We start from the raw sequence: 13,316 nt of genomic DNA on the forward strand, positions 1-13,316 counted from the left end.
ATATAAATATTTATTTATTTGTAAATCATCAGCCTAATAGCATAATTGTCTAAGTGCAATTATTACACTTTATGAAATAATAATTCAGAGCCTCCTATGTGACATGGGGGAAAAATTATTTTGCAATAAGCAAATACAGCCAACAAAATGACCTTGTGTTGAGTCACAAAGGTCAATTTAAAATTTCAAAACTGTCTGATGACTTTATTACCCCGTAGAAATAAGTCAAAAAGTTCAAATAGTTTTTTATTTATTTCTTCTTACAGAAAGTTTCCGATAAATATGGAAAGTTCATGTTTCGCTTTTGCATTTTTCACACAAGTTTGTTTGTGGAGCATTTCTACCCTAAAGGAAAACATATAAAACTTCATATATCTCACAAAAGAGATACTAACATTCATGGAAAAACCTTAAGAAAACCGTATATTACAGCAGAAAGACCCAGTATTCAGTTACACTGCATGAACTGATCAGTGCATTATCGTAAGAACGCAATAAAAAACAAATCTGTATAATTAAGCTTTATTAGAAACATAATTTAATTCATATATTTACTGTTGTGGCCATTTATGCTAAATTTTGTGAATTGTAATTTCTACCAATTTAGTTTTCTTCTTTGGGCAGTTAGAATATATTTAAGCTTAGAACCAAAATCTGTAAGTAAATTTTATATTTGGAATTGTTTAGATCACTTTGGTAAATAAATAGAGTAATTCAGAGCATGCTGGGTGATTGATGGAGGTTTATCGTTCGGCAAATGTCCGGTGTGATGACGGCAGGTTTGTAAAATAATTTATTTGATCTCCTTTTGAACTCGAAACATCAGATTAAGTTAAGTTTCGTTTTCAATTAAATTGTAAGATATTTTTAGTAATTATTTTGTTGATATTTTTACAAGAATTAAAGCACATATATTTTTTCAATCAAGTTGGAAACGGTGCAAAAATCAAACCACCTGTTACCAGGTCAAACGGCTTTGTTCAAAATGTTTAGTTTAGGAACCTAGAATGCCATGACATTTAAATTTGTTAAACTATATCTTAAAATAATTAAGCAGTTCTTGTTTAAAAGCTCTGAGATTTGCTAAATTTAAAACAGATGAAGGAAGTGAGATTTATGTTTTCATTCTTCTAGAAATAAGTTTTTTTTGAAGTAATGAATGCATGGACTGTTTTCTACGTCTCTCCTGGATATCTTTAATTTTAGCAATAACCCAGAAAGAAGAAAATCAAAGAAATCAGTTTAATATTAGATTTAAATAAGTCCTGATCAAAAATAACTCAGAGGTTCTTTACTTTGTCACCAGATGCAGGAATGCAAACAGACATTTTGAGCTTCATGGCACAAAGAAATCAAGCAGCTGTCATCACATCTCTGATCTAAAGTCTCGTTTCTCTGCCATGTTGCTCTAACCTGTTGATGTGCGGTTTGGTTTTACCCCAGGTAGAGACATTTTCCGTTATACTCTGTTCCTCATTGTGGTGGGACATGAGCGCTGCAGCTGTGGTCAACTCTGCTCTGATGTTTGCAGCAACACTCAGCAATGGAGATTGAGACAGTGAAAGACTCATCGTGTGGCTTGTTGTGTAAACTTGATACAGGAATTTTTAAGTTGTTCTTGCCCAATGTAAAATGTTAGCACATGTAAAATGTAAACCTAAGTTTTGTTGTTTTGTAATTAATATTTTTACTAGGAGGAAACGTGACATGGCAACAGGATCTCTAACTGCTAATGTCACAGTGAGCCACATAGTGCAGCTTCTCTGTGACGCCGACAAAAAGGAAAAGAGACGAGAACAAAAGAGAAACCGAGTGTACAGATGGAAAAAGGCTTACATTTCACCTCCTATGAGTATATACATTTTTTTCATAAGTGAACAGGACAAAATATGTAAAAACCAAGTCTAAAGATAAAATAAAAATAAGGTGGAACAACAAGGAAAAATGTGCGAGGGGAGGCAGAGTGGGTGGCTTCACGCAATCTGGGATCAGAGACTGAAGAGAGTGAAAGAATGTCGTGAAAGGCGCCATAGATTATAGAGTTTAGTGGAGTTGCCTTTCACTGAATATCTAATCCTAATCCTGAATATCTAATCTCCAATTGTAGAGGATTAGATTTTAGAAGGGACATGGTGTCATTGAGCCACTGACCGCTAGAGGGCGCTTTAGTTAATATCCGATGAAAAGGAGATGCCATTATGCCAATAAGGAAGTAAATGCTAAAATATCCAATTAATTAGAGGTGAACTGTTTGTAGTCAACTGGGAGCCCAAATATGGGTTTGATAAATGATCTTATTCCACCAGTTCTTTAGACCCAGTTCAAGTTCCCAAGCTGCCTTAACTTTGGTTGAGGAGTCAAAAGACAGAATTTAGAGATATATGAGTTTTGAAGAAGATCAGCTCAGAAACATCTCCCACTACAGGTTCGGTGGTTTGGAGGGAAAACTGGGAAACAAACCTTTGGCACAGAGTCTAATTTAAAGGTATAGATGAGAAGAAGGGAGATTAAACTCTAATGAAAGGTCTGCAGCTGCTAAAATACCTTCTTTATAAAAACCATTAAAACATGTCAACCCTTATTACCCCATGATGAAAAGGTTGGATCTGTGAGCGCCGGCTGAAACAGACAATTCTTCAATAAAGGAGATTTTATAAAGATTTCAATTTGAATTGTCCTAAATTTTTAATGCAGAGCAAACTACTAGATAATTTGTGAAGTCAGAGGGGTTGATGTATTGGGGGAAGTGAGAAGAGAGAGAATGAGGAACATGACTGGGCCTCTAACTTGCACCATGGGAGATCCAGACAGGGCCGTGCAGAGACCTTTGGAGGGGCAGGGGTTTAAAGTTAAAAAGGGCACATTGAACAAGAAACACCGTACAACAACATAGGAACAACCCATATTAATCAATAATGTAATTGGATCCTACTATGTCATTGCCATCATATGGGGACAATGCAAAGCAAATGTAATATATTTTCCCCAGCAGGTTTAAAGTTTCTGTTTCTGCTGCTGACAGTCCTGGAGGCTGAGCTGATCTGAGACTGAAGCTGTTAAACAGACCAGAGGACAGAAGGTCAAAGGTTATGAAGTTATCAAATAAGCAAATCTGCTGCCATTTTACTAATTAAGCCCTAGTAATATCTATTTAACCTCTAGAACAACTTGGCTGCAGACTGATTTATAGATCAAACAAGCTCAAAGGAGTAACTCTTTATAATCTTTTGATGTTAGTGTTGCCCTGCAACCTTGGATGGCTGAGGGTAAAGTATAAGATCATCTTCCCTCAACGTTCAATTATTGCTACAGTATTTTCTCTGATGTTTGTTTTGTGAACTCTAAATGGGCCGAATCTTCCTGTAACACTTGAGGTTCTGCAGTAACTTCTATTCACAGCCGTGAACCTCCAGCCCAGATCCCGTCAGCAGCGGCTTTAACCCGCCTGGTAGNGCAAGTAAAAAGACAATAAAATAAATAAGGCGAAAAAACAAGGAAAAAATGTGCGAGGGGAGGCAGAGTGGGTGGCATCACTCAATCTGGGATCAGAGACTGCAGAGAGTGAAAGAATGTCGTGAAAGGCGCCATAGATTATAGAGTTGAGGATGAGGAACACGACTGGGCCTCTAACTTGCACCATGGGAGATCCAGACAGGGCCGTGCAGAGACCTTTGGAGGGGCAGGGGTTTAAAGTTAAAAAGGGCACATTGAACAAGAAACACCGTACAACAACATAGCAACAACCCATATTAATCAATAATGTAATTGGATCCTACTATGTCATTGCCATCATATGGGGACAATGCAAAGCAAACGTAATATATTTTCCCCAGCAGATTTAAAGTTTCTGTTTCTGCTGCTGACAGTCCTGGAGGCTGAGCTGATCTGAGACTGAAGCTGTTAAACAGACCAGAGGACAGAAGGTCAAAGGTTATGAAGTTATCAAATAAGCAAATCTGCTGCCATTTTACTAATTAAGCCCTAGTAATATCTATTTAACCTCTAGAACAACTTGGCTGCAGACTCATTTATAGATCAAACAAGCTCAAAGGAGTAACTCTTTATAATCTTTTGATGTTAGTGTTGCCCTGCAACCTTGGATGGCTGAGGGTAAAGTATAAGATGATCTTCCCTCAACGTTCAATTATTGCTACATTATTTTCTCTGATGTTTGTTTTGTGAACTCTAAATGGGCCGAATCTTCCTGTAACACTTGAGGTTCTGCAGTAACTTCTATTCACAGCCGTGAACCTCCAGCCCAGATCCCGTCAGCAGCGGCTTTAACCCGCCTGGTAGGAACGTTAAGGAGAAGCAGAGCGAACAGAGAGCAGGTGGTACCAGGTGGTACCGGGTGGTGGTACCGGGTGGTGGTACCAGGTGGTGGTACCGGGTGGTGGTACCAGGTGGTGGTACCGGGCCTTTTAGCTGTGTCAGTCTCAGTACCATGTCTTATATCAGGATGTCTGATATTCTTTCTATCTGTCGGTGGGACCGACTCGGACCGCCTGTAGAACCGGGCTTTTAGCAGCCTGGTGAAGTTAAAGTCAGGAGTTTCTCTGCAGCCGAAGCATTTCTGTGTTTAGGGGCGAGGCGGGTTTTTTCCTGCTATTGCGAGGATAATTATGAAAATATAAATACTGTTTTTCTAACGTCAACATCAGACCTACGTTTTTATTCACAAACCAGCGTATGAAAAATATTCTTGCCCATAATTTGATAGTTAGAGGTTCAGATCCCCTCCTCCTCCTCACCATGGTGTCTGAACAACATGGAGGCTCTGAGAGTCATTATTAGACTGAGACTAGTTCATTTAGCTAAATTATTATATTTAGCTACATATTGTTGCTGAGGGGCACAAGCAGGCCTTCTGACATACAGATATTAAAAAAATATTTAATAAAGGGCTCTAGGGGCATCAAGGATAAAAGGGGCAGGGGCTCAAGTTCCCTTAGGCCCCCCCACCCCCCTTACCCCCGCATGTGCCTGTCCATAGATCTAAAGTAAAATTTAAATCTTGTGGATGTGTGCTGCCCAGTAACACAGTAGGAAGTTTGGAAATGACTGAATCCGCCACTGAATTTTTGCATCTATGAAGTTTGGATTGTAGATTCTGGGTTTGTAGCTGTTTTTTTATGTCGGCTGCTGAATGTTGAACATGATGTGGTTTTCAGTGGGCAGGAGCTCTGGCGCCCTCTAGTGTCTATAGGTGCACATCGCTGCCAGAGGCCCAATCCTGCATAGAGGATGGAATATATAGCAGAAAATGATTTAATCCAGTTTTTTAATTTGTCTTTTTTACAGAATGGCATCAAAAACAGTTCAGATGGTTTGTGTGGCTCTCAGCGCCATCGGGCTGATTGGGGTCATCATCTGCTGCGCCCTGCCTGAGTGGTCTGTGACCAATCAGGGTGATATGGTAACAATATAATCAAAAGGCATTTATGGTTGACATTAGCATGATAGTTATGATCAGTTAACTTTTATGTTTTTTTTTATCAACAACTATTTTATGTGTTATTGTATAATTTAACCAGAATGTCTTTATAACAACTGTTATAAAAATGCTGTAGAAATGAAACATAATATTGACTTTGCAGTTTTACGCCTCATCAGAAACTTACAGATTCCTGACATCATCTGTTCTTTTCTAAACTGTTTAAAGACTCAGTGATGTTAATTTATATAAACTTCTGTGGATGGGAGTTTTAAAATATTCTAAAAAAACAAACAACACAATTCTGACATTCAGTAAAAAGAAATTAATTAGATTTTTCTATGAGATTTAATATCATAAAAAATGTTTAGTAAAGTGAATGTAAATATCTGTTTCTCTGTGTTTCGGTGGATAGGAAGCCCATTACGGTCTGTGGAAGGCGTGTGTGAAGTACACAACTGGACCGCAGGAGTGCAGAACGTATATTGGCTCCTGGTTACCCTCTGAAATGCATTCCTTCAGGGCCTTGACCATCATCAGCTGCATGCTGGGTATTCTCAGCCTCCTCCTCCTGCTCTTTGGTTCCGACTTCACCCCATGTGTTCAGAATGAAAACACCAAACCCAAAATGATCCTGGCTGCCGGAGTGGGCCTGATACTGACAGGCCTGCTGGTGATCATCCCGGTCAGCTGGAAGACACATGATATGAGAAACATACCAATGTTGGTGGTGAGAGTGATGCTGGGAGCGAGCATCTATATCGGCTTTATAGCTGGTTTGATGTTGATGCTGACTGGAGGTCTGCTCTGCTACTTAAGCAGATCCAGCAGCTCTGGAGGAACCGCCAGCTTCTTCAGCAACAGAGTTTAAGCTATTGATAAAACATTTACTGCAACTATTTCTGTTTTTGTACAACAAACACAACTTATTATCTTTGGTCAGATTCAGATGTGATTGGAAAAATAATAAGATGAATGAAAAAATTACATTTCATAGAATAGCTTTTTTTCTTTTACAAAATTATATTAAAAAATTAATTTAAATTAAATTAAATTTAAATGCAAGTTAACTTACAGAAAACTTTACTTCAGCCTTTTGATTCTTCATCTCATGTGCAAAATAATATTGTTCTACAAAATGATAAAGATCCTTCAGACAAAGTGTTACCGTCTGATTTTATCTTATATTTCAGCTTTTGTTTTTGTATTTTTCATTTGCAAACAAGAAATTAAAATAAAAGTTTTTGCTGATTTTGCATAACTACTTTTGTGATTTAAGTGTCTTTGTTGATAACAGACGGGCTGGTCCGAGTATTTCAGAAACTGCTGATCTACTGGGATTTTCCCACATAACCATCTCTAGGGTTTACAGAGAATGGTCTGAAAAAGAGAAAGTATCCAGTGAGCAGCAGTTCTGTGGGGCAAATGCCTTGTTGATGCCAGAGGTCAGAGGAGAATGGGCTGACTGGTTGGAGCTGATAGAANTTGACTTTGCAGTTTTACGCCTCATCAGAAACTTACAGATTCCTGACATCATCTGTTCTTTTCTAAACTGTTTAAAGACTCAGTGATATTAATTTATATAAACTTCTGGTTTGGATGGAAGTTTAAAAATATTTTTAAAAAAAACAACAACACAATTTTGACATTCAGTAAAGAGAAATTAATTAGATTTTTCTATGAGATTTAATATCATAGAAAATGTTTAGTAAAGTGAATGTAAATATCTGTTTCTCTGTGTTTGGGTGGATAGGAAGTTCATGTAGGTCTGTGGAAGGGGTGTGGAAAGCACAGTACTGGACCGCAGGAGTGCATAACATATGATGACTCCATGATATCCTCTGAAATGCATTCCTTCAGGGCCTTGACCATCATCAGCTGCATCCTCTGTGGTCTCAGCCTCCTCCTCCTGATCTTTGGTTCCGACTTCACCCGATGTGTTCAGAACCAAGACACCAAGCCCAAAATGATCCTGGCTGCCGGAGTGGGTCTGATACTGACCGGCCTGCTGGTGATCATCCCGGTCAGCTGGGTGACAAATAATATTAGAAATGCACCAGAGGGACTGATGCTGGGAGCGAGCATCTATATCGGCTTTATAGCTGGTTTGATGTTGATGCTGATTGGAGGTCTGCTCTGCTACTTAAGCAGATCCAGCAGCTCTGGAGGAACCGCCAGCTTCTTCAGCAACAGAGTTTAAGCTAAAACATACAGAATGTAGAGGCTTGATGGAAGGAACTGGTGACCAACAGACGGGCAGACAAGGGATAAATTTAGGTAAAAACTGGGAAGATGATGTGAAATTATAATTTCTATACTTTTAACATTTGGTGTTTGACTTTTAAAATAATTTTCCTGAATGCTGGAAAATTTGATTTCAGTGAACTTTTGATTCATTTTTTTGTTTGCATATTAAAACTGTTTTATGTTAGTTATTTTCTTCATACTTTCTTAATTCCAGTTTAAAAACCAGTCAACATAATTACTAACCAGATTTGCTTCAATTTCATGATGTCTCTCAGTTTTCTGCTTTATTTTCTATTGATAAAACATTTACTGTAACTGTTTCTGTTTTTGTGCAATAATCACAACAGATCATTATCTTTGGTCAGATGTGATTGGAAAATAAATAAAATGTATCAAAAAATTCAATTTCATAGAATATGATTAGTTTTACAAAAATATAAAAAAATTAAGCAACTTACAGAAAACTTCATTCCAACTGATTCTTCATCTCATATGCAAAATAATATTGTTTTACAAAATTATGCAAACCCTTCAGATAAAGTGTTAGAGTCAGACTTTAATTTATCTTATATTTCAGCTTTTGCTTCTGTATTTTTCATTTGCAAACAAATAAAGAGAAATGTTTTGCTGATTTTTCATAACTATTTCTGTTTATGAGTTTTTCTTCCCCTTGTTAAATTTTCAGATCTGCACATTAATGTAACAATTTAAGAAACATGATTTAAGTTGGGGGGTTTGTTGGTGCCAGACGGGCTGGTCTGAGTATTTCAGAAACTACTGGGATTTTCCCACATAGCCAACTCTAGGGTTTACAGAGAATAGTCAGAAAAAGAGAACCTGGAGGGGCTACAGCAGCAGGAGACCACACCGGGTGCTGCTCCTGGCAGCTAAGAACAGGAAACTGAGGCTACAATCCACACAGGCTCACCAAAACTGGACAGTAGGAGATGGAAAACGTCGCCTGGTCTGATGAGTCTGGATTTCTGCTGCGACATTCGGATGGTCGGGTCAGAATTTGGCATCAACACATTCAGTTATTTTCACTGGGTAATAAAACACATTAAAATTTGCTGTAATCAAAAACGCATGTGGCTTCGTACATTTATAATTACTGACAAACTCAATGTGTGCACCAGGCGTGAGAAAACCGTTGCTTTCGTCCGATCCACATTCAGAACCAGCAACCAGCTCCACAGTATGCAATGACAAAAACTCAATGGGGTTTTTTCTTTATTGCAAAGTCAAATCCTTACGAGAAATAATTGCTAAAGATGTGAAAAGTTACATCCTGTACTTGGATGAGCACAGACTCTTCACTGGCATGAATTAAAATCACAGAAGTGGAAAAAACCAAGCAGAACTTTCGTTATGAAGCAACAACCACACCTTAAATGCTATTTCAGACAGTTTCCACTTTATTTAAAGACACAACAGACAGAAGAACCTGCAGAACGTGAGAAAGGTAAGAAATTATTCACCTGTTTATCCATTTTTAATGCAAAGAAAAACTGATTTAGCTAAAATAGAAGAATTGTTGGATTCTAATTTTAACAGAAATCCACCATAATGTGCACAAAATGAACCTTTTTAGAACCAAATGTAACTTTTTTTTTATCATTCATACATATTTAATGTGCTAAATTAAGATTTATTAAACCGAAAGAGACAAAAAAATATTTTCAGTTCAGTTTATTTTTATTGTGCCAATTCACAATACTTTATCTCTAAGGAATTTACAAAGCAAAAAATAAAATAAATGTTCTATGTTAAATAAAAAGTTAGTTGAGGAGAGTAAGAACATTTAGTTGCTTAGTTTTCCCAGTCGAACTTCATGAAGTGAACTTTTAAATCAGTTAAAAGTTTAAATAACTGTACAGAGTTGATATTAAAGCGTTCAGTTTGTCCTGCAGCAGAAATAACCAGAAAAACCTTTAATAAAATGATTATTAAAGACTTTATGTGTTAATTTAGCAGGGAGCCAATGAGGAGAAGCTAAAATAAGAGAAATATTTGTTTACTTATTTGGCTTCTCTTCCTTCACATCATTAAAAACACATTCATTACAAAAACAGCTACACACTTAAGATAATATTAGAAACATAGCATATTTATTCATAAATGTACATTTATAACACTTTATATAATGAAATAATTATACTGAACCTCCTACGGGACGTGGAGAAAATCTTTTCTTTTGCGTTTCCTCTCAATAAGCAAATATATCCTGGTCTGTTTTATATACAAAGGTCAATTTAAAGTTTAAAATGTTTATACGTTTAAAGAGCCTCAGTGAAAACGTTTATTTATTCTTAACTCTGTGGTGGAGAAAATTGATTGAAAATCGATTAACTGCATGTTTTTGTTTTTCTAAGAGTGAGATTTAAGCCTTCAGATTACCAACACAACAAAGACACAATGAAAACGGTCAGATGATTTTATTACCCAGACAAAATAACTCAAATATGCATGGACTGTTTTCTACGTCTGTCCTGGACTGGATAGCTTTAATTTTAACAATAACCCAGAAAGAAGGAAATCAAAGAAACCTGTTTAATATTAGATTTAAATAAGTCCTGATCAAAAATAACTCAGAGGTTCTTTACTTTGTTACCAGATGCAGGAATGCAAACAGACATTTTGAGCTTCATGGCACAAAGAAATCAAGCAGCTGTCATCACATCTCTGATCTAAAGTCTCTTTTCTCTGCATGTCACTCTAACCTGTTGATGTGTGGTTTGGTTTTACCACAGGTAGTGAGGTTTTCCTTTATACGCTCTGATATGGTGAGCGCTGCAGCTGTGGTCAACTCTCCTCTGATGTTTGCAGCAACACTCAGCAATAGAGAATGTCACGGTTCTGGTTCTGATGGACTCAAATACATCCAAAAACACAAAATCTTACCAGCTAATTTTAGTCTAGTTCATCGTGCAAATATCTCAGTATAACATAAATAAAACAAAACTAACTTACAAGAAACTTTACAGCAACAAATATGAGCTTGTTGTCAGTCAATAATTTCCTAATCTTGATGAAAAAGTTCTGGTTCCATCTGCAGATTAATTCACTGATAAAAAGGAGAAATGTCTTGTTATAGGTGAAGTAATAAGAGCCTGATTTGATAATAGAAAATGAATCTGGCCGAGGCGGACCGGAACCGAACCGGTTAGTTAGTGGAAAAGCGCCATAACTGACCCATAACCAACAGAACGTAGTAAGAACTGGACCACAGAATATGACTGTCATGAGAATCATCAACACCTGTGCAGGTGGTCAGTGAGACACATGACTGATATTATTCTTAGTTATAAGCAATGAGAGCTGGAAACAAGATGGCTGCTGATGTTATAAGTTTCACTTTAGTTTTTGTGCAGATGAAGGACGGTGAACGACTCATCGTGTGGCTCTTTAAGCAAGTTTGACACAGAAAGATTTTAAGTTTTTCTTGCAGCTAAATTTAAGTAAATCTAAAATGTAAACCTAAGTTTATATGTAGTTGTTATAATGTTGAACATGTTGTGGTTTTGAGGGTGCAGGTGCTCTTAGCGCCCTCTAGTGTCTGTCTGTGCACATCGCTGCCAGAGGCCCAATCCTGCATAGAAGACGCCAAGAAGGAAACCCAAGAATATATCACAGAAAATTATTTAATCCCATTTTTTTAATTTTGATTTTCTTCTTTGTCTTTTACAGAATGGCATCAAAAACAGTTCAGACGGTATGTGTGGTTCTCAGCGCCATCGGGCTGTTTGGGGTCATCATCTGCTGCGCCCTGCCTGAGTGGTTTGTGATCCATCGTGGTGATACGGTAATCATATGATCAAAAGACATTTTATGCTTGAAATTAGCATGATAGTTATGATTAGTTCGCTTTAAATGCTTTTCTTTACTCCACCCTATTTCTANGAGTCTGGATTTCTGCTGCGACATTCGGATGGTCGGGTCAGAATTTGGTATCAACAGCATGAAAGCCTGGATCCATCCTGCCTGTATCAACGGTTCAGGCTGGTGGGGATATTTTCCTGACCCACTTTGGGTCCATTAGTACCAACTGAGCATGGTGTCAACGCCACAGCCTGCCTGAGTGTTGTTGCTGACCGTGTCCATCCCTCCATGACCACAGTGGACCATCTTCTGATGGATACTTCCAGCAGGATAACGCACCATGTCCTGAAGCACCAATCACCTCAGACTGGACTGTTGAATGATGAGTTCACTGAACTCCAATGGCCTCCACACCCACCAGATCTCAGTCCAATAGAAAACCTTTGGGATGTGGTGGAACCGGAGGTTCACATCATGGATGTGCAGCAAACCTGCAGCGACTGTGTGATGCCATCAGGTCGATATGGACCAGACTCTCTGAGGAATGTTTCCAGTACCTTGTTGAATCTGTCATGAAGGATTAAGGCGGTTCTGAAGGCAAAAAGGGGGTCCAACCCGGCAAGGTGTACCTAATAAAGTGGCCGGTGAATGTGAGCACAAGTTTAAAACAAATTTAAAAACAGTTTTAAAGCAATGAGACTAATTAATAGAATCATGTTGCATGTTTTTAAGAACTGCTGGCAAAAGGTCCAAAGAAAAAAGATCCAACATCTTTAGTTCAGACTGGAGCTGCTTCCAGGCTGTAGGAGCCGTTACACTGGGAGCTGGTTCCCTTTTCTGTTCAAACAGGCAGAATGTGCAAAACAAATAAATTAATGTAGCATAAAGAATGGGAAGTAGCAGATCGCTATAGGAAAGAGTTTAAGTAGGTTGGAGCCCAGCAGAGCAGTGATTCATAAATCATCATCATCAACTGATTGTTTCCATTCAGCTTCTGAGTTCAACTCACAATGACATGTGAGACGTCTGCTGCAAACTTAAAGCACAACGATACACAGCATTCAAGGACTGAAGGCATTTGGTCGAAGCTTTCATACACAAAACGTCTCCATAATCCAGGAGCTCCTGATTTATTTATTTCTATATTTGAGAGACAAACAGGATCCATTACAATAATGAAACCCAATCTTCATTTTCAGTGTTTGTAAAAAATTTATATCAACAATCAATCAATTAAATTTTATTTGTATAGCACATTTCAGCAGCAAGGCATTTCAAAGTACTTTACATCATAACAAAAACAAAATCACAGAGTCATGCAACATAGAATCGACAATCAAAACATTACATTATGTCAATACATCATTAAATTCGTAATTGATTACGTCAGTGGTTTCCAAACATGTTCTGCGCCCCCCCTATGGATTACAAATGGCTGTCTGGTTGAAACGACGCGTGTGATAGTGGGGGACGGGGGGGAATCGACTTTTTTGGGGTTAATGAATGTACGTAGCTGAAAATCGACACCAACATCGGTAGCCTACAAGGTACTTGTTAAGCTAAAGGTTCTGTATTAATATTAGCTAGTCATCTTTTAGCTAACATTACCTGCATCCAACAGCTTTACTCAACTCAGTCGGTTAGTTTGGAGGGAAAAACTGTGAAAAGTTCTTTGCGTTTTGCTGGTTTGCTGCCGTGATTATAACACAAACCTACGTAGCTCCACCCAGCAGCAGCAGGTCTCCTTCACAGGTGTAAACCCAGCGCTCATGTTGCGCTACGACGCAACATGAGCGTCTTAGCGCTCATGTTGCGC

General features: G+C 38.0%; 4 protein-coding genes across 6 annotated transcripts in view; all 4 read left to right on the forward strand.

Moving 5' to 3' along the window:
• LOC103145014 (claudin-4-like) overlaps positions 1 to 13,316 on the forward strand; it is a 129,574-nt gene that overhangs the window by 28,106 nt on the left and 88,152 nt on the right. The gene's annotated exons all lie outside the window — the stretch shown is intronic.
• LOC103144968 (claudin-4-like) overlaps positions 1 to 13,316 on the forward strand; it is a 104,374-nt gene that overhangs the window by 15,576 nt on the left and 75,482 nt on the right. The gene's annotated exons all lie outside the window — the stretch shown is intronic.
• Positions 5,173 to 8,322, forward strand: LOC103144963 (claudin-4-like). 2 transcript variants are annotated; one of them, XM_016676436.1, is made up of 2 exons: positions 5,173 to 5,416; positions 7,188 to 8,322. In XM_016676436.1, the coding sequence occupies exons 1-2, from the start codon at positions 5,303 to 5,305 to the stop codon at positions 7,632 to 7,634; spliced, it is 561 nt and encodes a 186-aa protein (XP_016531922.1). In that variant the 5' UTR covers positions 5,173 to 5,302; the 3' UTR covers positions 7,635 to 8,322. The 2 variants fall into 2 exon arrangements, with proteins under 2 accessions (XP_016531922.1, XP_007562218.1); XM_007562156.2 differs by lacking the exon at positions 7,188 to 8,322 and adding an exon at positions 5,850 to 6,306 and having other exon boundaries at positions 5,180 to 5,416.
• LOC103144965 (claudin-4-like) overlaps positions 9,044 to 13,316 on the forward strand; it is a 7,618-nt gene continuing 3,345 nt past the window's right edge. The window contains exons 1-2 of the mRNA XM_007562158.2: positions 9,044 to 9,143; positions 11,369 to 11,483. Of these exons, the coding sequence (XP_007562220.1) occupies positions 11,370 to 11,483 (114 nt within the window). The 5' untranslated portion in view covers positions 9,044 to 9,143; position 11,369. The remainder of the gene's footprint in view (positions 9,144 to 11,368; positions 11,484 to 13,316) is intronic.

Source organism: Poecilia formosa, unplaced genomic scaffold, assembly GCF_000485575.1.
Source record: "Poecilia formosa unplaced genomic scaffold, Poecilia_formosa-5.1.2 Scaffold134, whole genome shotgun sequence".
NCBI classification, from domain to species: domain Eukaryota; kingdom Metazoa; phylum Chordata; class Actinopteri; order Cyprinodontiformes; family Poeciliidae; genus Poecilia; species Poecilia formosa.

Excerpts from the sequence above, each read along its gene's own strand:
- LOC103144963 (XM_007562156.2), top strand. The coding sequence starts at position 5,303 with ATGGCATCAAAAACAGTTCAGATGGTTTGTGTGGCTCTCAGCGCCATC. Across the intron at positions 5,417-5,849 it reads TGACCAATCAGGGTGATATG|GAAGCCCATTACGGTCTGTG; the intron begins GTAACAATATAA and ends TTCGGTGGATAG.